The sequence below is a fragment of the Macaca mulatta genome, chromosome X, assembly GCF_049350105.2.
Source record: "Macaca mulatta isolate MMU2019108-1 chromosome X, T2T-MMU8v2.0, whole genome shotgun sequence".
Classification (NCBI taxonomy): domain Eukaryota; kingdom Metazoa; phylum Chordata; class Mammalia; order Primates; family Cercopithecidae; genus Macaca; species Macaca mulatta.
In genome coordinates this window covers 53,851,115-53,875,082 of record NC_133426.1, presented here as the reverse complement: position 1 = coordinate 53,875,082, position 23,968 = coordinate 53,851,115, and the positions used below count along the sequence as shown (strand labels likewise).

Below are 23,968 nucleotides of genomic sequence, written 5' to 3'. Positions count from 1 at the left end.
AAGATGGCGGCTTCTCCGCCTCTGGGCTCAAGGTCTTCAGCGGCGATTGGGCACCTTAAAGAGACTAGCGGGTCCAAAGGTGGCTGAGAACCGCCCTCCTTTCTCAAGGTGGCGCCCCGCCCCCTGGCGGCGTCACCCGGGAGCCGGCGGCTCGCGGTTCCCCGCCTCCGCCGCGCTCACCTCGCGAGCCCAGCCCTCATAAGATGGCGGTCAAGCCTTGGCTCTGTGGGTAGCGCCGCCACTCTCAACATGGTAGATGTTTACCCCGTATTTCTCCTCCCCTCTCCGCTTCAACTTCCTCGTTGCTTTGAATAAACTTTATTGACTACTCCGAATTGCCTACCACCGCCACTGGGCTTCTCCCAACGACTTTTCGGGCCGTGTGCCTCGGACGTGGCGGCCGGTTCATCTCTTTCCCCGTTGGTTTGCTCGCGACTATCTCCTGCTGGCCCAGCGACGACGCCACTTGCCCGTTCGCCGGGCGGCCGCCAGACTAGGCCCAAGCCGCGGTCTCCAGTAGGCCCGAACGGCCGGGCCGAGGGGAATGTTGTGGAGGAGGCTGCTCTGAAGTACCGTCGGGCGACTGGCGACGCGCGACCCAGCAGGGGGCTCCAGGGGAAGGCGAGCGAGGTTCCCGGCGGTACGGGGACTATCCCAGAATTCGACGCGCGCCGCCGTAGGGGCCGGAACTACCGGACGAGCCTCCGCTGAGGCGCCTCGCCGTCCCGGAGCTAGCCCGGCTGCCGGCGTGTTGCGGGGACTGAGCTCTGCGGGCGTGGAGTCCTTGCAGCCCAAAGCATGAGGAGGTCCCTGTAGGATTCTGGACCGAAGACGTTCTTGTCAGGTTTGGGGCGTGAGGAGGTTCCTGTCAGTTGGGGAAGCGTTAAGATTCCTGTAAGTTTTGGGGGCTGCGAGGGTATTACTGTCAGTGTTAGGATATACTGTGAGGTACCTGAACATTTGTGGGGACTAGGGAGCTCTCATCAGTTTGAGGGGGCTGCAAGGAAACCCTGCCAGTTCCGAGCGATGCAAAAGAATCCTTGCCTAGTTTCAAGAGTGTGAGGAAACTCTAGTCAGTTTGAGGGGTTTTGAATAGATCCTTTTGAGTTTCAGGGATGCAACCAGAAGCCTGTCATCTTGAAAGTACAAAACGAGCTGGTCAGTTTAGAGATTTCTATTTATTTCAGTTTTGGGCGTGACGAGACTCCTGACTGGTCGGGGAAGGAATGATACTGAGAGTGACGGAAAGGATTATTTAAACTCTCGGAACACGACCCCAGAACTGTGATTTGAGTTGGGCGTCTAGTCTTGTCTGTCTTGTTCGTGGAGGCTTTGAGTAACCTGAAGAGACTTTCGGGGATCCCTTATTTCTCTCTGGTTGGCCCTGTTTCGGGGGGTGAGAGGAGGGTCTTGTCTTGCGATACCCCCAGCCTCATTTTTGAGGCTGTGGTTTGCGTCATAATAAAGGGAGCCTTGTGAAACGGGTCAGCTAGGAGAGGGTTCAGTGAGAGATGAAAGAAGCTTCCCGAAAAGGCTTCAGGTATTTTCCTGAAACCCGGAAAGAAGTTATCACTGACTCCGGGGCGAAGAAGGTCGGGGGGTGGGGGGTGGGGGGTGGGGGGTGGGGAGGGTGGGGGCGGTGGAAAGCCTGGAAGGTTGAGCGCCGTTCTTTACGTGTGAAAGAAATTCTAAAGGCCGGGTGGACTTTCTCTGGTTGCCCCCTACAGCCGCACCAGCTGTGTTGCATCCCGGCGGCGGTAACTCTCTATTGGGGAACTGAGGGTTGGTGCAAGGGGGTGGGGGGCGGGGGCTGATTCACTCTGTAAAAAGTGTTGTTTGTGCCTAGCCATCGTCCAGAGAGGACGCGTGCTGCCGCCTTCCGCCCCTCTTGACACGACGAACCTGGCCGGCCGCACAACGCTCCAGGGCCGAGCGAAGATGGCCTCGGTGCCGGTGTATTGCCTCTGCCGGCTGCCTTACGATGTGACCCGCTTCATGATCGAGTGTGACATGTGCCAGGACTGGTTTCATGGCAGGTAAGGAGGGCAGGCCAGGCTACACAGGGTGCGGTGGCCAGGTATGTTCACTTGCTCTCTCTTCCTTTTTCAGCTCTGTTTTTAGATTCCGGCTCAGAACCCCCTCTCCCAGACTCAGGTTCTGCCATTTCTCCTTGCAGACCAGGACCTAGCTGACATTAGCCTCTGGTTTCTCCTTTTCCTGTGTTTTCCCCTATGTATTTCATCTTTGCACCTTTCTTTTGAGTGTTTTTTTTTTAGATTTATAAGACCCCCCCCTTTTCTTTGTGTCACAAAGAATCATTTTTATATTCCTTTCTTTTTTCTTTTTTATTTTTTTCGAGACGGAGTTTCGCTCGTTGCCCAGGTTGGAGTGCAATGGCGCGATCTCCGCTCATAGCAACTTCCGCCTCCCGGTTTCAAGCGATTTTCCTGCGTCAGCCTCCAAGTAGCTGGGATTACAGGCATGCACCACCACACCCAGCTAATTTTGTATTTTTAGTAGACATGGTGTTTTTCCATGTTGGTCAGGCTGGTCTGTAACTCCCGACCTCTGGTGATCCGCCTGCCTCGGCCTCCCAAAGTGCTGGGATTACAGGCGTGAGCCACCGCGCCCGGCCATCATTTTTATATTCTGACAATTATGTTTTGCCTCAGACACTGGCTTTGGGTAAAACAGTATTGCTTATTTGAGGTAGTTGAGTCCACAAACAGGGATTTGAGTTGTGGCTTTGTGCTTAGTTTCAGAGCGACCTTGCACAAGTTGCTTTGCTTTTCTGAGCCTCATTGTCTTGATAAATGTATCAAATATATCTTTTCTGACTTTGCAAAGCAGTTTGGATATACTCCATAAATGGAGGCAGAAATGCAACAGTATTTTATTTCTACAGCATTTATCTGCAGAACCATCCAACTAAATTGAATTAAGCATAATAGATATTGGGTAAAACAAGAGTAAAACCACTGATGAATTCCTTTCAGTTAACCGTGTGTGCACATAAGCCCCTGTCACCCAGAATTCCGGAGAGGTTAGTATGTGCGATAAAACTAATATCCCATTAGTGGGATTTAAATCTCAGCTATGGAAAGACAACCTTGAGGGGGCTTTGTACACTGGAGCACAAAAAGCAGTGTATGGCACCCTCCTCCTGTTGCCTGTTAGATTCTAGAATTTTCAGTTGTCTGGTCTTCTCCAGAGGAGCTATTTCTTTCTCTTTTTTTTTTTTTTTTTTTTTTTTTTGAGACAAGGTCTCACTCTTGTCACCCAGGCTGTAGTGCAATGGCATGATCTCTGCGCACTGCAACCTCCACCTCCCGAGTTCAAGTGATTCTTGTGCGTCAGCCTCTGGAGTAGCTGGGAATACAGGTGCACACCACCACGCCAGGCACATTTTTTTGTACTTTTTTGGTAGAGATGGGATTTCACCATGTTGGCCAGGCTGGTCTCAAACTCCCGACTTCAAGTGATCCGCCCACCTCAGCCTCCCACAGTGCCAGGATTACAGGCGTGAGCCACTGTGCCCGGCGAGCTATTTCTGTTTATCACGCTCAAGACCAAACTAAAGGTGTGGTGCTGCGAAAATCCTGCCCTCAGCAGGGACTGCCCCTTTGCCCCATATCCAAATTCATATTTAACTGATCTCTATTGAATATTTATTGTGTGCCCGGCACAGAGTTCTATTTACTGCCTCATGTTATTTAAGAGGGGACAACCCTAGAGGGTGGGACCTTTTCCTTTGCCCTGAAAATAAGTGGGGATTAAGATGTCTTTCAGGATTCCTGGTGTCTTTGCTAGTGCTGATCAAGTCACTCTTCAGCCTAAAATCCTTCTTTCAGTGGTTCGCCTGTGGGATAAAATTCAGTATCCTTTATGTGACAGATAAGACCTTTTGTGATCTGCTTGTTCATTCTCATTTCCTGCCACTCCTCCTCTCTTGTTCTTTATGTCCTAGCAAGACTGAACTACCTATAGTTCTGGGAAAATTTTATACTCCTTTATGCCTTTTTGTCTTTGTACATGCAAACTCCCCCTAATGCCCTCCCCTTTGCAACTCACAGACTGTAAAAGGGGTAAAAGTCCTTCTTCCTCTTGGTTCCCGTTGCACTTTGTATACGTCTTTATTAAAAAGTAATTATTTCATCATATCATAGTTATAAATATATCTGTGTCATTCATTAGCCAGAGCTTCCTGAGGGCAGAGATGTCATCTTTTCATTTTTGGTATCTCCAGAACCTAGTTCAGTGCTAAACATGTAATAGATGCTGAGTACATTTTTGAATGAATTAATGAGTCTTCATGAAAAAAAGCTGTTGACTGGGGCCCTTACTTTGGATTGTATGGAAAATGTGTTTTTTCAGACCTGTAAAATGGGCTCCTGCTGTAACTCCTCACTCTGGAAACAGGGAACAGGAATGAATGCTTCCTGAGTGCTTATGTCTGCCAGACCCCGTGACAGGGACTTAAGGAGCACCAGTCAACAAGCCTGAAAGTTGGATATTTCTCTTTTAAATAACGTTCTTAATTTTTCCCTGGTTTTATAGTGAGACCTGCTTGTTGTAGAAAATACAGAAAAAGAATAAAGAAGGAAATAAAACTCACCCGAGTCTACTACTGTCTGGCACAATCCACTGTTAAATTTGTTGTTGCAGTGTCTCCCATCTTTTGAGTTAGAATATAAATATATATTTTTACAAGATGGGATTGCATTATAAATACCATTTTACAACCTATTTTTTTTTCTAGTTAATGTTTTAATGTAATTGCCAGTTCATTAAATATTCAGCTATACTTGATTTCTGATATCCCACGATATATATGTGTCACCAGTTAACTTGGTAATTTCCTTTATGGTTGGACATTGTACTTTTTTTTTTTTTTTTTTTTTTTTTTTTTTTTTTTTTTTTTTGAGACGGAGTCTCACGCTGTTGCCCAGGCTGGAGTGCAGTGGCGCGATCTCGGCTCACTGCAAGCTCCGCCTCCCGGGTTCCCGCCATTCTCCTGCCTCAGCCTCCTGAGTAGCTGGGACTACAGGCGCCCGCCACCGCGCCCGGCTAATTTTTTGTATTTTTAGTAGAGACGGGGTTTCACAGTGGTCTCGATCTCCTGACCTTGTGATCCGCCCGCCTCGGCCTCCCAAAGTGCTGGGATTACAGGCTTGAGCCACCGCGCCCGGCCCGACATTGTACTTTTTTGAACATTATTTGTCCTTTTTTATATTGTGAATAATGTGAGGAAACTTTGGGGGTTCTGGAAAAGTTTTGTATCTTGATATGAGTGCTGATTAAAACAGAAAAACATTATGGAAAGCATCTTTGCTTAGTAGGTACTTGACATTTATTTATAAGGAGCACCATTGAGGCCTTAAAGAATTCTAAACTTACAAATACAGAACTGGGCTTACGGGCCAGGCCCCTCTTTAATCACATTTCTATGGTGAGTTGTGTGTGTTCCTGTGTACACTCTTAACACAAGTTAACCACCTTAAATTTTTTTCCATGAAATACACCAAATTTTAAAAATCTTTTATACTTCTCTCTATGGGCCCCCAATGAACAAGGAAGCTAGCTGAGAATCAGGTCCTTGGTGGGTGGCTGCTCTTGCTTACTCAGTGTGCATTGCTCACAGAAACACACCAGGCTTATAGTGTGCCATTTAAGTTTGTACTTCAGCACAATTGAAAATTCCTACATACTTCTATGGTTGCTTGCAAGCGTTAAGCCAACAAATTTTAAGTCCACAAATGCCTAGAAGTGATAGAAATCTGTTCATATCTCCAATGACTTTTTTTTTTTTTTTTTGAGATGGAGTTTCACTCTGTTGCCCAGGCTGGAGTGCACTGGCACGATCTTGGTTCACTGCAACCTCTGCCTCCTGGGTTCAAGTGATTCTCCTGCCTCAGCCTTCTGAGTAGTTGGGCCACCATGCCCGGCTCATTTTTGTGTTTTAGTAGAGACAGGGTTTCACCATTTTGGTCAGGCTGGTTTTGAACTGCTGACCTCGTGATCCACCCACCTTGGCCTCCCAAAGTGCTGGAATTAACAGGTGTGAGCCGCCGCGCCCGGCCTCTAGTGACTTTTGTAGGTTAGATTTCTTGAAGTCCAGCCTAGGGATTATGGAATATAATGCCAACTTACTTTCTGGAAAGGTTATAACAAGGAAGGCAACTATTCCATTTTGCAGCTGAGAATCTGGAATTCGTGGAGATTAAGTGACTTTCTGAGTGTGGATTTGAACTTTGAATTATTTGATTCCAGAGCCCAGGTTCTCAGAAGTGGAAAAAACATGGTATTGCTTCATCCTTCCTGTAAGAAGATGGATTTTGCAAAAACACTTTGATTTGTACAGCGGTGGTTCTCAAACTTTAGCATGTATCAGACTCACTTGGAAGACTTGATAAAACACAAGTTAGGGATGCCCTAGCTACAGTGTTTCTGATTCAGTAGGTAAGCAGGGCCCACCCTTGAGAACCATTGATTTAGAACATTATCCTGTCTTGGTTCCTTCCCCTTCTGCGGAGTGTGATAGCTTCTGATATTGGGGGATGGATGGAGTAACATATCATTACTGTACACCAGTCATTCTCTTTTTTTGTACAGAAAAATTGGAATGAATATTCTTTTTTAATTCCTAAGTGAGCTAACACAGGAGGAACAAACTTTTTTTTTTTTTTGAGAGACGGAGTCTTGCTCTGTCACCCAGGCTGGAGTGCAGTGGCCGGATCTCAGCTCACTGCAAGCTCCGCCTCCCGGGTTTACGCCATTCTCCTGCCTCAGCCTCCCGAGTAGCTGGGACTACAGGCGCCCGCCACCTCGCCCGGCTATTTTTTTGTATTTTTTAGTAGAGACGGGGTTTCACCGTGTTAGCCGGGATTGTCTCTCGATCTCCTGACCTCGTGATCCGCCCGTCTCGGCCTCCCAAAGTGCTGGGATTACAGGCTTGAGCCACCGCGCCCGGCCGGAACGAACTTTTTAAAAGTAAAGTTCTTCAACTGGGAATTTGTTTAAAATGCAATTTCTTGGGCTGGGACTGGGACTCAGCAATCTGTATTTTAACAAACAAGTGATCCTGATTCACCCTAACATTTGAGAATCATTGCTGTACAATAGTGGAGAAAACTAGTTGGCAAGCATTTATTGATTTCTGGGATTTTTAGCACAAATCTCACTCCTTTACAGTTTTCCTGTTTATAAAAGAAATATTGGTTGATACATGCCCAAGGGAGTAACTTTGGTGTGGATTTTTAACTCTAGAGGAAAGGGCACTGATTTCAGATCTGGGTTCAAATTCTGATTCTGTTACAAAGAATTTATCTGTGAAGCCTCAGTTTCCTTGAGAGGTTGTGATGATTTAAATACAATGGTTATAGCTATTATTTATTGAGCACAAGCTAATGTTCCACTCACTATGCTGACCATTTCGCCTAATTATCTTTATTCTATCTTTTTGGGGAGTTCTAAAAATTATTCTGTTTAATAGTTATAGGACTATTCAAATTACGTTATTTTATGTTGGATGTATACTTTCCAAGGAATTGACCCATTTCATCTAAGTTGTCAAATTTATGTTTGTAGAATTGTTCATAGTATTTCTTTATTATCCTTTTGATATCTTTAGGTGCTATAATGATAATTTTGTTTCGTGATACTAAAAATGTATCAGGCTGGGCATATGATGTCATGCCTGTCATCCCAGCACTTTGGGACGCCAAGGCTGGTGGATTGCTTAAGCCCAGGAGTTTGAAAGCAGCCTGGGCAACATGGTAAAATGCCGTCTCTACAAGAAATACAAAAATTAGCTGGATGGGTGGCACATGCTTGTAGTCCCAGCTACCCAGGAGGCTGAGGCTTCAGTGAACTGTGATCGCGCCACTGCACTCCACCCTGGGTGACGGAGCGAGACCCTGTCTCGAACAAAAACAAAAAAAATTCGTTTTCGTATTTGTCAGACTTACTAGAGGTTTGTCAGTTTTATCGATCTTTTCAAAGAACAAGCTTTTTGTTTCATTAACTTTTTCTGTTGTCTTTCTGTTTTCAATTTAATTGATTTCTGCACTTTATTATTTTCTTTCTCCTTTGGGTTTATTTTGCTCTCTATCTAGTTTCTTGAGGTGGGAGTTTAGATTATTGATTTGAGACTTTCTTTTTTCCTGAAACGGAGTCTCGCTGCTGTTGCCCAGGCTGGAGTGCAATGGCGCGATCTCGGCTCGCTGCAACCTCTACCTCCTGGGTTCAAGTGATTTTCCTGCCTCAGCCTCCCGAGTAGCTGGGATTATAGGCGCTTGCCACCACGCCCAGCTAATTTTTTGTATTTTTAATAGAGATGGGGTTTCACCATGTTGGCCAGGCTAGTCTTGAACTCCTGACTTCAGGTGATCCACCTGCCTCGGCCTCCCAAAGTGTTGGGATTACAGGTGTGACCCAGCACACTCGGCCTTTCTTTCTTTTCTGATGTAAGCCTTTAGCTGTTAATTTCCTTCTCAGCACCGATAGATTTTAATATGTTACATTTTCCCTTTTCATGTAATTCAAAGCATTAAAAAAGAAAACAAAAAAAAGGTTTTTTTTTTCTTGAGACAAAAACAAAAAGAAAGAAAAAGGTTTTTTTTTTTTTTGAGACAGTGTCTCACTCTGTTGCCCAGGCGGGAGTGCAGAGGCAGGATCATAGCTCACTGCAGCCTCCAACTCTTGGGCTAAAGTGATCCTCCTGCTGCTCAAGGCATTTTTAAATTCCCCTTGAAACTTCCTGTTTGACCCATGAAGTATAGAAATATGTTGTTTAATTTTTAAGTTTCTGTAGAGTTTCCTGTTATCGTTCTGTTGCTGACTTCTAGTTTGATAGTGGTCAGAGAATATGCTCTGTATGATTTCAATTCCTTTACATTTATTGAGATTTGTTTTATAGCCCAGAGTCTATGTTGGTAAATGTTTCATGATCACTGGAAAAGAATGTGTATTCTGCCATTTTTGGGTGGAGTGTTCTATAAATGTCAATTAACTACTGTTGGTTAATGGTGTTGCTGAATTCTTCTAATCCTTGCTGATTTTTTTTCTTTTTTCTTTTTTTGTTATGTTTTGAGACAGAGTTTCGCTCTTGTTGCCCAGCCTGGAGTGCAATGGGGCGATTTGGCTCACCGCAACCTCCGGCTCCCGGGTTCAAGTGATTCTCCTGCCTCAGCTTCCTGAGTAGCTGGGACTACAGGCATGTGCCACCACACCCAGCTCATTTTGTATTTTTAGTAGAGACGGGGTTTCTCCATTTTGGTCAGGCTGGTCTTGAACTTCTGACTTCAGGTGATCTGCCCGCTTTGGCCTCTCAAAGTGCTGGGATTACAGGTGTGAGCCACTGCACCCGGCCTACTCATTCATTCATTTATTTTTGAGACAGGGTCTCTGTGTCACCTGGGCTGGAGTGCAGTGGTTTGATCATGGTTTACTGCAGCCTCAAACTCCAGGGCATAAGCAATCTCCTCATGCTTCAGCCTCTACAGTAGCTGAAACTACAAGCACGTGCCACTGCGTCCCCTAATTTTGTTAATTTTTCGTGTGGGGAGGGTGTGGGTGTAGGTTGGTGGTACCTCCCTTTGTTGCCTGGGATGGTCTTGGACTTCTGGCTTCAGATGATCCTCCCACCTCAGCCTCCCAAATTGCTGGGATTACAGGCATGAACTACTGCTCTTGGCCCGAGTTATCTCTATATTGCTTTTTTCAGTACTTGCTCTAGGTACTACATTATACATATAACTTACCATAAGCAACTGCTCTTGACATTTTACCAGTTTGATTGAAGAGTAGAAACTTTACTTTTCTTTTTTCTTTTTTTTGAAACAGTCTCACTCTGTCACCCAGGCTGGAGCACAATGACGTGGTCTTGGGTCACCGCAACGTCCGCCTCCTGGGTTCAAGCGATTCTCCCACCTTAGCCTCCCGAGTAGCTGGGACTACAGGCGCGGTCAACCGTACCTGGCTAATTTTTGTATTTTTAGTAGAGACAACTTTTCACTATGTTGGCTAGGCTGGTCTCGAACTCCTGACCTTGTGATCCACCTGCCTCAGCCTCCCAAAGTGCTGGGATTACAGGTGTGAGCCACCGTGTCCGATTGAAACTTTACATGCCTTAATGCTCTTTTGTTTATAATATAATTAATTGTTTTGTTGTTGTTGAGACAGAGTCTTGCTCTGTTGCCCAGGCTGGAGTGTAGTGGCACAGTCACGGCTCACCTGCAGCCTAAACCTCCTGTGCTCAAGTGATCCTCCCACCTCAGCCCCCCACCCCCTAGTATCTGGGACTACAGGCATGCACCACCATGCCTGGCTGATTTTTTTTTTTTTTTTTTTTCCTGAGACAGAGTCTTGCTCTGTCGCCCAGGCTGGAGTGCAGTGGCATGATCTCGGCTCACTGCAACCTCCACCCTCCATGTTTAAACAATTCTCTGCCTCAGCCTCCAGAGTAGCTGGAATTACAGGCGCCTGCCACCATGCCTGGTTAATTTTTTGTATTTTTAGTAGAGACAGGGCTTCACCATCTTGGCCAGGCTGATCTTGAACTCCTGACCTCGTGATCCACCTGCCTCGGCCTCCCAAAGTGCTGGGATTACAGGCGTGAGCCACCGCGCCTGGCCGCCTGGCTGATTTTTTAAATTTTTTATTTTGTAGAGACTGGGTCTTTGTTATGTTGCCCAGGCTGGTCTCGAACTCCTGGGCTCAAGCAATCCTCCCACTTCAGCCTCCCAAAGTGCTGTGATTACAGGTGTGAACCACTGCGCCCAGCCTTGTTTATAATGTAATGAATCTTAAATATTTGTTACACATGCATTAAGAATCACATCATACAGTGGTATAATTTTTGCTTCAACTATCAAACATGATGTAGAAAACTCGAGGAGAGGGAAAGTATATTGTATTTACCCATATTTTTACTCTTTGTTCAGTCTAATTTCCTGATGTTTCAGGATTCCTCCTTTATCATTTCTTTTCTGTTTCAGAGAGCTTCCTTTACTTGTTCTTTTTTGTTTTGTTTTTGAGACGGAGTCTCGCTCTATCTCGCCCAGGCTGGAGTGCAGTGGCGCGATCTTGGCTCATTGCAACCTCTGCCTCCCGAGTTCAAGTGATTCTCCTGCTTCAGCCACATGAGTAGCTGGGACTATAGGCGCCTGCCAGCACACCTGGCTAATTTTTGTATTTTTAGTAGAGATGGGGTTTAACCATATTGGCCAGGCTGGTCTCGGAACTCCTGACCTTGTGATCTACCTATCTCGACCTTCCAAAGTGCTGGGATTACGGGCGTGAGCCACTGTGCCCGGCCTACTTATTCTTTTAATTATTCATTTATTTATGAGACAGGGTCTCACTCTGTTGCCCAGACTGGAGTGCAGTGGTGCTTTCTGACTCACTGCAATCTCTGCCTCCCAGGCGCAAGCGATTCTCCTGCCTCAGCCTACTGAGTAGCTAGGATTACAGGCGCATGCTACTACCACCCCGCTAATTTTTGTATTTTTAGTAGAGACGGGGTTTCACCATGTTGGCCAGGCTGGTCTCGAACTCCTGACCTCAAATGATCCACACGTCTCGGCCTCCCAAAGTGCTGGGATTACAGGCGTGAGCCACCACGCCAAGCCTACTCATTCTTTTAGGGTAAGTCTGTTGGCAACAAATATGTTTAGTTTTCCTTCATTTGAGAATATCTTGATTTCCCTTGAATTCTTAGGGGATCTTTTCACTTGATATCGAACTCTGGGTTTCTAGTTCTTTTATCTCAGTGCTTGAAAACTATTCTGCTACTTCCTTTTGCCCTCCGTGGTTTCTGATGAGAGAGGCTTTGTCATTCAAATTGGTGTTCTCTTTGAGGTAATATGTCATTTATCTCTCATTGCTTTCAAGATTTTCCTTTGTCTTTTGCTTTTAGGAATTTGACTAAGCCATGTCTTAGTGTGGATTTCTTTGGGTTTGTCTTTTGTTGTAGTCCTGTAGGTTGCTGAGGCTCTGTTCATTTTTTTTCCAATCTATTTTCTTTCTGTTGTTCAGATTGGATAATTTCTATTGTTCTATCTTCAACTTACTGATTCTTTTCTCTGTTTTCTCCATTCTGCTGTTGAACTCATGTAAAGAATTTTCATTTAAGTTACTGTATTTCTCAGTTCTAAAAATTCTGTTAGGTTCTTTTCTATATCTTCTATTTTTTTCCAGAGATTTTCTATTTTTTGTTGACACTTTTTCTTTTTCTTTTGAGACAAGAGTCTAGCTCTGTCACCTAGACTGGAGTGCAGTGGTGCGATCTTGGGTCACTGCAACCTTCACCTCCCGGGTTCAAGTGCTTATCCTGCCTCAGCCTCCCAAGTACCTGGGATTTAAGGCACACGCCATCATGCCTGGCTAATTTTTGCTGACACTTTCTATTTATTTATTTATTTATTTTATCATTATTATTTTTTTTTCCGAGATAGCGTTTCACTCTGTTGCCCAGGCTGGAGTGCAATGGCGTGATCTTGGCTCACTGCAACCTCTGCCTCCCCGGGTTCAAGCAAATCTCCTGCCTCAGCCTCCCGAGTAGCTAGGATTACAGGCACACGCCACCACGCCCAGCTATCTTTTGTATTTTTAGTAGAAATGGGGTTTCACCACGTTGGCCGGGGTGGTCTCGAATTCCTGACCTCGTGATCTGCCCACCTCGGCCTCCCAAAGTGCTGCACTGCCCGGTGACACTTTCTGTTTATTCATTTGTTTCAGGCATGTTCTTAATTGCTCGTTGAAGCTTTTGTATCATGGCGCCTTTAAAATTCTTAGATAATTCCAGCATCTGTGTCATCTCAGTGTTGACATCTGTTGATTTTCTTTTCTTACTCGAGTTGTGATTTTCCTTGTTCTTGATATGACAAATAATTATTTTAATTATATTCTGGACATGTTGGGCATTATGTTATGAGATCCTGGATCTTATTTAAGACTTCCATTTTTGCAGACCTTCTCAGACACTGCACTTCAGTGGCAGAAAGGGGGTACTACTTGATGACTGCCAGGTTGGGGTGGAAGTACAGGTTCCCCACTGATCTTTGGTGCTATCCACCACCTGCTAGGTGTCTCTAGTCGGTCTGCTTTCTTCCCTTCACCTTTCAGAGTTTTGTATTTGTTTTGTATATAACATCCAGGGTTTTTAGCTGTACTTGGAGGGATAGGGAGGAGTGCATCTACTTCATATTGTTCCAGAACCAGCAGTGATAGGTTAAATAATGTGCCTAAAGCTACACAGACAGCTGGACCACAGATCAAACCTGGGTCTCCTGTACTCTCACTGTAGAATACAGTACTATAGACAATATAAATCACTGTTCAAGTTGTTAGAAGTTATGGAAGATAGGGAAAATCAGGTATGTGCTATGTGCCAGGCATTGTTCTGGACACTGGGGTGGGGAAGGGGGGATATGGCAGTGAGCATGAGACAGTAAACTAACAGCTTAATATATAGTGTGTCAAGTGGTAATACATGGTCTAGAGAAAAGTAAAGTAGGGTGAGCAGGAGAAGAAGTACCACCCCAGGGTTGAAGTAGTGGTTACTTTATATAGGATGATTACAGATGGGTTACATATGAGCCTGAAGGAAAGTGAGGAAGGAAGCCATGCTGGTAAGGAGGGGAAGAGTGTTTCAGGTAGAGGAAATAAAGGACCCAAGTGGGGAGCAGGCCTGGCATGCTACCATTCCAGTCCAATGCTATTGGAACAGAGTGAGTGAGGGGAGAGTAATAGAAGCTGAGGTTAAGGGTTGGGGGTGTGCAGATCATATACAGCAGTGATTTTCCAAGTATGGTTCCCAGACCAGCAGGATCAGCATTATCTAGGAACTGGTTAGGCCAGTTCTTGGATCCCACCCCAGACTGAATCGGAAACTTTGGAGATGGAGCCCCGGAATCTGTGGTTTAACAGCCCTTCAGATGCTTCTGATGCACGCTAAGTTTAAAAACCACGGGTATAGAGTGTAAGGACTTTGTTTTTACTCTGGAATGGAGCCACAGAAGTTTTTTGAGCAAGTGAGAGTTACGATCTGATTCAGGTTTGGCTATTGTGAGGATAGACTGAAGGTTAGGAGCAAAGTGGAAGCAGGGAGAATTTGGGGGCTACTGTAGATCATTATTCCTTAAAGCGTGGTCCCTGGATCAGCAGCATCAGTATCACCTGAGAGGTCGTTAGAAATGCACGTTTATAGGCCCAACCCATTTGTAGGCCCAACCCAGTCCTACTGAATCAGGATCTCTGGGGATGGGGCCTAGGAATCTGTATTTTAACAAGTTTACCAGGTGTTTCTGATATTCCCTAAAATTTGAGAAACACTGGTCTAGTTAGGCGGTGGTGGCTTAAAGTAGAGTCAGTGATGATGAGAAGTGTTTGGATTTTGAATATATATTGATACAGGATTTGCTGATAGATTGGATTGGGATTGTGAAAGAAGGAACTCAAGAATGACTCAATTTTGAGGAATTTGGTGTAAAGGGGACTAGAGTAATGGGGCAGTGGCTGAGGGGATCACAAAAGGGTTTTTTTGTTCGGGTTTTTTTTTTTTTTTTTTGAGATAGAACAGTCTGTGTGCATGTCAGTGCATATGAAGTTATTCCATTGGTGCATCTAGAATTTAGTGAAGCCTATTACGTGACAAACTCATAAAGAAGACACTTCCTAGGTGCACTGGAACTTGCTGTGTCCTTTGCATTCCTTTAAGTCCTGTGTGCCTGGAGTTGGGGGGTGGAATGGTGGGAATGGTGGATGCTTCAGCTTCTGGTTTTATAGATGGTGCTCTGTCTGGACCTGGATCCTTGGGCACCCTCAGAAAGCAAGGTTGAGGAGATAAGCCAGACAGGATCTTGAGCAACATCATCATCTCTCAGGCATCTCCAAGCCTCAGCTCCCACTCAGTTCCACATCCCTGGAAGAATTGAGTGTCCATTTTGGAGCGCTCATAACACTTGACTGTATTAATTACCCCACATTATATCCTGGTTACATATTGTAGTGATATAGTAGAGTCACAAAGTGCTGAATTTTTATCCTGCTCTGCTACTTAGTAGTTTTGTAATTGCCAACAATTAACCACTCAGACCCAGATTTCTCATCTGTTAAATCAGGATAATATTAACGATGATGATAATAGCTAATACTTATCATGTGCCAGGAACTTTAAGTACTTTACCTATTTTAGCTCATTTAATCCTCTTAACCACCCTATGAAGTGGGTACAATTAGTAGTTCCATTTCACAGATGCAGAAACTGAGATGCAGAAAGGTGAAGTATGAATTGCTTAAGTTCACATAGCTGGTAAGTGGCAGAGGTGAGATTCAAACCTCGGCATTTTGGCTCCTAAGCCTGTACTTTAAACCTCTGCTTCTGTGTTTAATGTCTGTGAATGTTGTATGGAAGGCCCTGATTTGTTGTGGAGATTAAATGTGATAATATGTAAAGTTCATAGCTCAGTTTTTTTCTCAGTGCCTTTTATGCTAACTTCAAATTCATTCACTCACTATCCTGTTACCTTGCTTTATTGACTTTATAGCACTTATGAAACTGTTTTGACACTGCCTCTCTGTCTCCCGCTCTAAAATGTCCAGTCCATGAGGGCAGTGTCTGTGCTCAATCAATATTTGTTGAATTTATGCACTCATTTACTTAACAAATACTGACTGCTTACCGTGTGCTTGGCTTTGCAGTATACGATGGGGATAACTCATCTTAATCACAAGACCTGGTGCTATAATAATTATCCTCTTGACTAAGGAAGCTACTCAGAGCAAATCAGCATTTACCACCCTTGGTCCAGGTGGTAACTGTTGAGACAGTATAGCCAGAAGCCCGATTTTTCATGTCTGCCTCCCTGATATGAGGAGTTGTCTAGCACTTTGAATGTTTGTTGAATAATAAGGTAAGGCAAGACTGAGAGATGGGAAAGGTGAGGACTTTTGGTAAACAAGATACACTATCTGGCAAATGTAGTGGGGACAGACAGCAGGTAAGTGAGCAGTTCCAAGGCCTTGTGGTAAAGGCTGACATAGGGATAGTGTGTGGGGGGGTGGTGCCACAGCAGCAGGGAAGAGGAAGAGCAGGAATGTTTCAGGTAGAAGGAGATACATGTGATGAAACCCAGAGGCTAGAGCTATAGACAGAGTATGGCACTGAGAGTCTGCTGGCTTTTTAGAGCAGGGCTGGCTTCATAGGTGTGCAATTGCTATAGTCACATGGTGCCCCATGCCTGAGGTTTAATGTTCTGTGGTGGTTGTCTTGAAATTCTTAATAATTTTGCCTTTGATTTTGTGATTTGTATGTGATGGAACAGTGGAGTGTGCGATGGGGACTTAAGAGTCTTGGCTCATATGTGGTTCTACCTCCTGCTGCCTTTCTACCTCCCCGAACAGGTTCTTGGCTAGCTGCCTGGGGCGCTGGGCCCAGGTGCAGGTGTGGACAGAGTCGGTTGGGTGCATGTACCCTGTGTACTAAGTCACCGGGCAGGGCCCCAGGGTACTTGTGTGGGCCTGTACTCGCCCCTTGAGTTACCCCTATACCCGAGGGAGCATGACAGTAACTAGCATATTAAAACTGCATGGTAAGTTAAGAGAGACCATGGAAGAAAGGAAAAAGCTTTTCTATTTTTTGAACAGGGAGCTCCCACTTTCATTTCCATTAGGCCCCACAGATTGTAAGTGAGCTATGTAGTAGGAATGTCTCTCCTAGCGTACGCTGTGTGTGAGGGGAAAGAGGTGAGCTCAGCCAGAGAGGCAAGGCCTTTTGGGCCATGGTAAGTTTATACTTTACCCTAGGAAAAATAGGAACCCTGCGAGGCATTTTAAGCATGGGTTGATAGGATCAAATTTGTGTTTTTAAATGATCACTTTAGCTGTAGTGTGGAGGGCCGATTGGGTGGGGACAGAATAGGGGCCAGGAGTCCAGTTAGGAGGGCAGGACAATAACCGAGTTAGAGATAATAGTGGCCTTAACTAGCGCAGGGGCAGTAAGGATGACAAATTGGCACAATTGATAGCTAATAAAGAGAGTTGATAGGACGTGCTGATAACTTGGATAACAACAACAAACATACAGAGCACTTACTATGGGCCAGGCAATGTTCTAAACACTTCCTATATATTAGTTCATTAGCTTTTGATAACAACCTTATGAAGTAGGTACAGTTTTTATCCCCATCTTACAATGAGGAAACTGAGGCACAGAGAGGTTAAGTAACTTGTCCAAGATCCCACAGCTAGTAAGTGGCACAGCCAAGATGCAAACCCAGAGAGTTGACCTAAAGTCAGTGTTCTTAACTTGATGCTAGAATGCCTACTTCAGGGTATAGTGGAGGGAGAGGGCTAGAGGTGAATCAGTGATAGCTGCCAGGTTTCTGGCTTGAATGCCTGGTGAGGTTATGGAGCCATTTGCTGAAGTGGGAAACCTAAGAGAAGGGAGCATGTTTAGGGGACAGACAGAGGGAAAAACTGAGTTTGGACATGTTGAATTTGAAGTACGTAAGTGACTATCCAGTAGAAATGTCTCCCCCAGGAGGCATTTGGAGGGAAGGGTCTAAAATCCAGCAGGAAGATCTGGCTTGGAGTTATGAGTGCATAGAGGGCACATGGAGCCCCAGGAGTGAGAACAATGAGGAAAAGTGAGGAGAAAAGAGTGCCCAGGTAAGAGGACCTAAGAAACTTCAACATTTAAGGACTGGGCAGGAGAAAAAGAATTCATTGCGAAAAAGGAACAGCCAAAGACATAATTAAAATCACATCACATCCCTAACTCATAGTGGCTGTGACTCCCCAGTTCTTGTGGCTACCCAGGAAAAGCTAGAGTACATTACAGTGGCTTACAATACCCTACTACGTGAGTCTATTGCCTTTCTGACTTAGTACTGTCCTCCTAGCTCTCTACTCTAGAACACTCTCCTCTTCTCTGCTACCTTTGTAGTCTAGGGACGCTCCCACCACAGGGCTTTTGTACTCGCTGTTCTTATTGGGATGCTCTTCCTTCATAGCCACATGGGGAGCTTGCTCCCTTACTCCCTTTGGGTCTTTATTCAAAAGCCATTTTGTCAGTCTTTACCTGTCTTCCCTATCTAATATTTCACCCTCACTGCCATTCTCCCCCCCCCCCCCCGATTGTGTGTGTGTGTGTGTGGTGTATAGTGTTATATATTCACATATATATATTCCTCTATATTCCCCTTCCTGTTTTTTTTTTCTACCTAGGTCTTCTCATTATCTAACATACAATGTGTTTCACCAATTGCATTGATTTATCTTGTTTCTTGTCTTCCTCCCCACTAGAACATCAGCTCTGTGAGGGCAGGGATTTTTGTATGCTTTGTTTTTTGTCTTCGTCTCACCAGCACCTAGACCAGACATAGCCTGGCAGATGCTCATTAAATATCTGCTGAAGGAAGGGCACCAGCCAAATGGGGCATTATAGAAGTAAAGGGTAGAAAGCTTGTCAGGTGGAGAGAGTACAGGGTTGGCAGTGCGAAAATGGTGCTAAGAAGTTAAGGGAGATAAAGCGGAGAAGTACTTATTGCTTATATCAACAAAGAAGTCGGGACATCAGTGAGATCTATTTTAAAGAAGGTGGGGACTAAGATCAGACTGTAGCAGGGGATGAGTCACAAAGTGCACATAGCAACCCTAAGAAAGTATTGATTTGGCTTTGATAGAACACCTCTTGATACTACTGGGCAGCTAAGGGTGGGAGGGAGACTTTTTACTCTATATACTTCTGTACTCTGAGTTTTGCACCATGTACAACCGTTACTTACTCAAAAAAGGGATCATTATCAAGCTGCATAGATTTATTTACTTTGTTTTTAAGCTGCATAGGTTTAAAGAAAGATGATGTTTGGCTGTGAAGGGGCAGACAGGAGGGAGGGAGGATGGGAGGGTGGGTAGGTCTTGGTTTTTGAATTTGTAAACACGAATAGACTTGTTTAAATGCTATTGTGAAGAGAAAGAGAGAGATTGAAGATACTGCAGAAAGAAGGAATAATTGATTGAGAAGGTAAGAAAACATGTGACCCAGATGGAAAACTTGGCTTTAGAAGGAAGGAAAGATAGTACTGTTGTTACGACAGGAAAAAAAGGATGGGTGTAGAAGGAAGTAGATTTGGTGATGAGAAGTTAAGGTAGTTCACCTCTGATTACTTAATTTTCTCTAAGAAGTAGGAAGTGCATCGCCTCTCGGTCTTTTGGCTAAGATCAAGTGTAGAAGTAGGAAGTGGCTGGCATGATGGCTCACACCTGTAATCCCAACACATTGGGAGGCTGAGGTAGGAGGATCACTTAAGGCCAGAAGTTTGAGACCATTCTGGGCAACAAAGCAAGACACCCCTTTTCTACAAAACACACACACAGACACAAATTAGCTGGGCATGGTGGTGTGTGCTTGTCCTAGCTACTTGGGAGGCTGGGGCAAGAGGATCACTTGAGCCCAGGAGTTCAAGGCTGCAGTGAACTATGACTGGCACCACTGCTCTCCAGCCTGTGCAACCCAGTGAGACTCTGACTCTAAAAAAAACAAAGTAAAATAAAAACATTAAGGAACTCAAAGAATGAAAGCAAAGAATGCTTAAAACAACAACAACAACAACCAAAAACAAAAACCAGAAGTAGTAGGAAGCAAGGTAATTTGTTGAGAGAGAAGAGGCAGGTAGCGGGGTAAGAGATTTGAAATAGCCACAGTAGATAATGAGAGAGAGTTGAGTGGGGAATTACAGAAGGATCGTCAGGCAGCATGATCCAGACTTTTTTTTTTTTTTTTGAGACAGAATCTTGCTCTGTCGCCCAGGCTAGAGTGCAGTGACACGATCTCAGCTTACTGCAACCTCTGCCTCCTGGGTTCAAGCTGTTCTGCCTCAGCCTCCTGAGTAGCTGGAATTACAGGCGCCCACCGCCATTCCCAGCTAATTTTTGTATTTTAAGTAGAGATGGGGATTCATCATGTTGGCCAGGCTGGTCTCAAACTCCTGACCTCAGTTGATCCACCTGCCTTAGCCTCCCAAAATGCTGGGATTACGAGCGTGAGCCACCTTGCCCGACCAATCCAAATATTTTGGACAGTGAATTTATGATGGCACCAATCCAATGGGTGACTTTTCTCTGGCCACATCTAGTGGTCTAGAGTTAGGTAGTTGTACTGAGCCAGGGTTAGGGTTTGCATGTGGGGATGAAAGGCAGTGGGGCAAGTGAGGATATCTGTAAGAGAATGATTGAAGTGAGGAATGCTGGAATCTCAACCAGATAAGGAAGGGGAGGGTAAAGTCAAGAGTGTATGAATAGGTGAGTTTTGAGGGCAAAGAACAGGATATAGTGAATGACAGCTGAATAGATAGACTTGTGGTCAGAGAGGGTGATGTATGAGTTTCATACTCCAGAGGTACAGCAGTTGCTGGTGTTGACAGGGTCTGGGGGATGGTCATGAGAGTTGGTACCTGAAATGGGAGTAGAGGGTAGCAGTCTCTGAAGATGAGAAGATCAAGAAACTAAGTGCCTGGAATGTTGTATCTCCACATGGATACTGATTTCATGTAGGATGTTGGCAGGACTTGGGTTGGAGAAGAATCTGAGCAGGTTCTTCAGCGACTGAAGGGGTATGTTGGGGAGATGGGTATGTGGCAGTGATGAAGAGGAGTGGGACGTGGTATGGCTGGATGGTATGGAACTCAGAGCAGTGGGAACTCTTACACAAGGGTAGAGGAGAGATGATCTGGAAGTCTCACCAGGGAGTGAGAGGGATGGCTCGCCACAACCCAGTCCTGAGTTATGTGGCAAAGAACCAAGGCACTTTTAAAATTTCCAATCTATAATGGGCCAATCCTTTTATAATGTAAAAAAAAAAGAATTATTAGAAAAAATGGCATGAACTGCCCGGGCACGGTGGTTCATGCCTGTAATCTCAGCACTTTGGGAGGCCAAGGTGGGCAGATCACGAGGTCAGGAGATCGAGACCATCCTGGCTAACACGGTGAAACCCCGTCTCTACTAAAAATACAAAAAACTAGCCGGGCGTGGTGGTGGGCGCCTGTAGTCCCAGCTACTCGGGAGGCTGAGGCAGGAGAATGGCATGGACCCGGGAGGTGGAGCTTGCAGCGAGCTGAGATCGCGCCACTGCACTCCAGCCTGGGCGACAGAGCGAGACTCTGTCTCAAAAAAAAAAAAAAAAAAAAAAAAAAAAATATATATATATATATATATATATATGGTATGAACCAAAAAACATATAAAAGACAAGCCCAAAATTTTATTATTAGATTGAACAGATATAAAATTATTCTGTTACATTGCTGTAAAAACTTTTGCATAATAGTGATGCTTACTCTTACTTTCTGTACTTATCACAGACCTGTAGTAAATAGTTCACAGGCCAGCATTAGTCTGTGGATCACACTTTGTGAGTGGCAGTGGTGTAGAGAAAATGACTTTCCCATAGGAGAAACTGCATTCAGTTAAGCCTGGAAGGTGAAGGAGTGTTTGTTGAAGGGAGTGCCAATGTTCAGCAGTTTGTTTACCAAGTTGGGAAAGGGGACGAGCAGCGGGTGTTTAGAGTAGAGAAAGCACATAGCCACATGGGGTGAAAGTTTAGGGGAGAGAGAGGTGAAGAGGCTTCCTTCTTCAGTACTGTCCAGAGGGAACGGGGGTATGAGATAGAAAGCATGCAGTCCAGGGAAGTGAGTTAATGCTACAAGGTCTGGGGAATATCTTTGAAGAAGGTTTAGGCAGGTGAAAGGTGAGGTCCAGACTGGACTTCTAGCACTTACTGTGAAACCAGATACTTACTGTGTATCAGACTTTATGCTCACTGTGCTGCACACATTAGTGTTATTTTTATAGAGATGGGGTTACCCTATGTTGCCCAGGCTGGTCTTGAACTCCCGGCCTCAAGCAATCCTCCTACTTTGGCTGCCCAAAGTACTGGGATTACAGGTGTGAGCTACCGCGACTGGCCATGCTGCACTTTATATACATTATCTTATTGAATCCTTAAAACCCCTGCAAAGTTGATGGTGATATCCCTGGTTTATTGATAAGGTGCTGGTTTATAGGCATGAGATTATTAGTTGGGAAGATGGTAGAGTCCTAATCCCAGGAAGTCCATTTATGAGCATGATCTTGGCTGAAACAACTTGAACTCTACCTTAATGTTCTCTGCTGTGTGTGGCAAACCAAAGATTTTAAGACTTGGGTCTTCTTTTTTTTTTTTTTTGGAGACAGGGTCTCGTCCTGTCACACAGGCTGAAGTATAGTAGCACAATCATGGCTCACTGCAGCCTCAATCTCCTGGGTTCAAGTGATCCAGCTCAGCCTCCATGCTCAGCTAAATTTTTTTGTTTGTTTTGGTAGAGTTGGGGGTCTCAATTTGTTGCCCAGGCTGGTCTTGAGCTCATGGGCTTAAGTGATCCTCCTGCCTCAGCCTCCCAAAGTTCTGGGATTACAGGTATGAGCCACTGTGACTGGCCTAGGTGTTTACTTTTAGCAAGAATTTATTTGGGGGGCTGCTGGTGCCTTCCCTAGTAAGGGAAGGTTGAATCTTGTGAGATTACCACCTCATATACATGCAAAGTCAAATTTTCAAAATTAAGTAAATCTTTTTAAGTCTTTAAAATGTGAAATAAGCAACAGATGTTTGTTGTAGGAAATGAGAAGCACAGATAAGATAAAAAGGATTATCTGTAATTTTTCATTCAGAACTACTGTTGACTAGAATTTTTTTTTTTAGTCTTTTTCATTTAATAAAGTATCTCAAGTTTAAAAATTAGGTTATAAGGCTGGGCGTGGTGGCTCACACCTATAATCCTAGCACTTTGGGAGGCAGAGGTGGGTGGATCACTTGAACTCAGGAGTTTGAGACCAGCCTGGCCAATGTGGTGAAACCTCGTCTCTCTTAAAAATACAAAAATTAGCCAGGCATGGTGGCGCATGCCTATAATCCCAGCTAATTGGGAGGCTGAGGCAGGAGAATCACTTGAATCCAGGAGGCAGAGGTTGCAGTGAGCCATGATCACACCACTGTCTAATACAGTAACCCCTAACCACATGTGGCTGCTGAGCACTTGAAATTTTAAATTTTACTTAATTTTAATGGATTTAAACATAAATAGCCACATGTACTTAATAGCTGTTCTACTGGACAGCACTGTTCTAGACCTCATAAAAAATAAAATTTCCATAAACCTTGACTGTTTTTCTCTTTTTCAGTTGTGTTGGTGTTGAAGAGGAGAAGGCTGCTGACATTGACCTCTACCACTGCCCCAACTGTGAAGTCTTGCATGGGCCCTCCATTAGTAAGTAGATCTTAGGGTTTCCTAGAGAAGACAATCCAGAGGAGAGACAAAGGAAATGAAATTTGGGGGAGTGATTGCTTTTGCCTGAGCACTTCTGATTCTTTTTCCTCAGGAAATAGCAGAAGCCTGTGCAGGCTCCACAGGCCAGCAGCTATCTCACTGAGAGGGCAGAAGTTAATAACTTCACCTCCCTCTCTTCCTAAGGCTTATCCAGAGAAAGTACCCATCTTCACCAGGAACTTTCCTGAATCTGTGAGGACCTCATTGACTACAAATGCTCCAAGGGGTGGTTAGATTGGAAGAGAGTCTACTGAGGCCTTTGTTCTTGGTATCATAGCTCATGACCATTCTGACTCACAATCTCTCATCTTTTTCTGGCTTAGTGAAAAAACGCCGCGGATCTTCAAAGGGGCATGATACACACAAGGGGAAACCAGTGAAGACCGGGAGCCCTACGTTCATCAGAGAGCTCCGGAGTAGGACTTTTGACAGGTGAGGAACCCTACCTCCAACGGCTGGTGAATGCCAGGGCTCTGGGAGGCTAGAACTCACCTCTTCCCAGCTTTCCCAGTGGCTGTCCCATTAGGAGCCTCCCCAATTTGTGAGTATCTTCAGGGCTCTGCAAATTCCTTCTGGTTTGGTCAATTTCTGGAAAACTTTCG

The 23,968-nt window shown here is 44.8% G+C and overlaps 1 protein-coding gene and 2 long non-coding RNA genes across 20 annotated transcripts in view; 1 reads left to right on the top strand and 2 right to left on the bottom strand.

The window, feature by feature from the left end:
* PHF8 (PHD finger protein 8) overlaps positions 1–23,968 on the top strand; it is a 109,906-nt gene that overhangs the window by 1,577 nt on the left and 84,361 nt on the right. For 7 of the 18 annotated variants that reach the window (XM_077989073.1, XM_015127505.3, XM_077989074.1 and 4 more), the window contains 3 exons: positions 1,847–2,036; positions 23,221–23,306; positions 23,690–23,798. In XM_077989073.1, the coding sequence (XP_077845199.1) occupies positions 1,847–2,036; positions 23,221–23,306; positions 23,690–23,798 (385 nt within the window). Of the gene's footprint in view, positions 1–174; positions 895–1,279; positions 1,541–1,610; positions 1,758–1,830; positions 2,037–23,220; positions 23,307–23,689; positions 23,799–23,968 lie in introns of those variants that run through there. The other 11 variants (XM_015127506.3, XM_015127502.3, XM_077989079.1 and 8 more) reach the window with 6 other exon arrangements.
* On the bottom strand, positions 185–20,866 carry LOC144338685 (uncharacterized). Its single transcript, XR_013412979.1, has 2 exons — positions 19,990–20,866; positions 185–2,447 (listed from the first exon to the last, which is right to left on the bottom strand). It is a non-coding gene; the product is annotated as an uncharacterized LOC144338685 (long non-coding RNA).
* LOC144338681 (uncharacterized) lies at positions 3,225–8,570 on the bottom strand. Its single transcript, XR_013412975.1, has 3 exons — positions 7,886–8,570; positions 5,203–6,580; positions 3,225–4,879 (listed from the first exon to the last, which is right to left on the bottom strand). It is a non-coding gene; the product is annotated as an uncharacterized LOC144338681 (long non-coding RNA).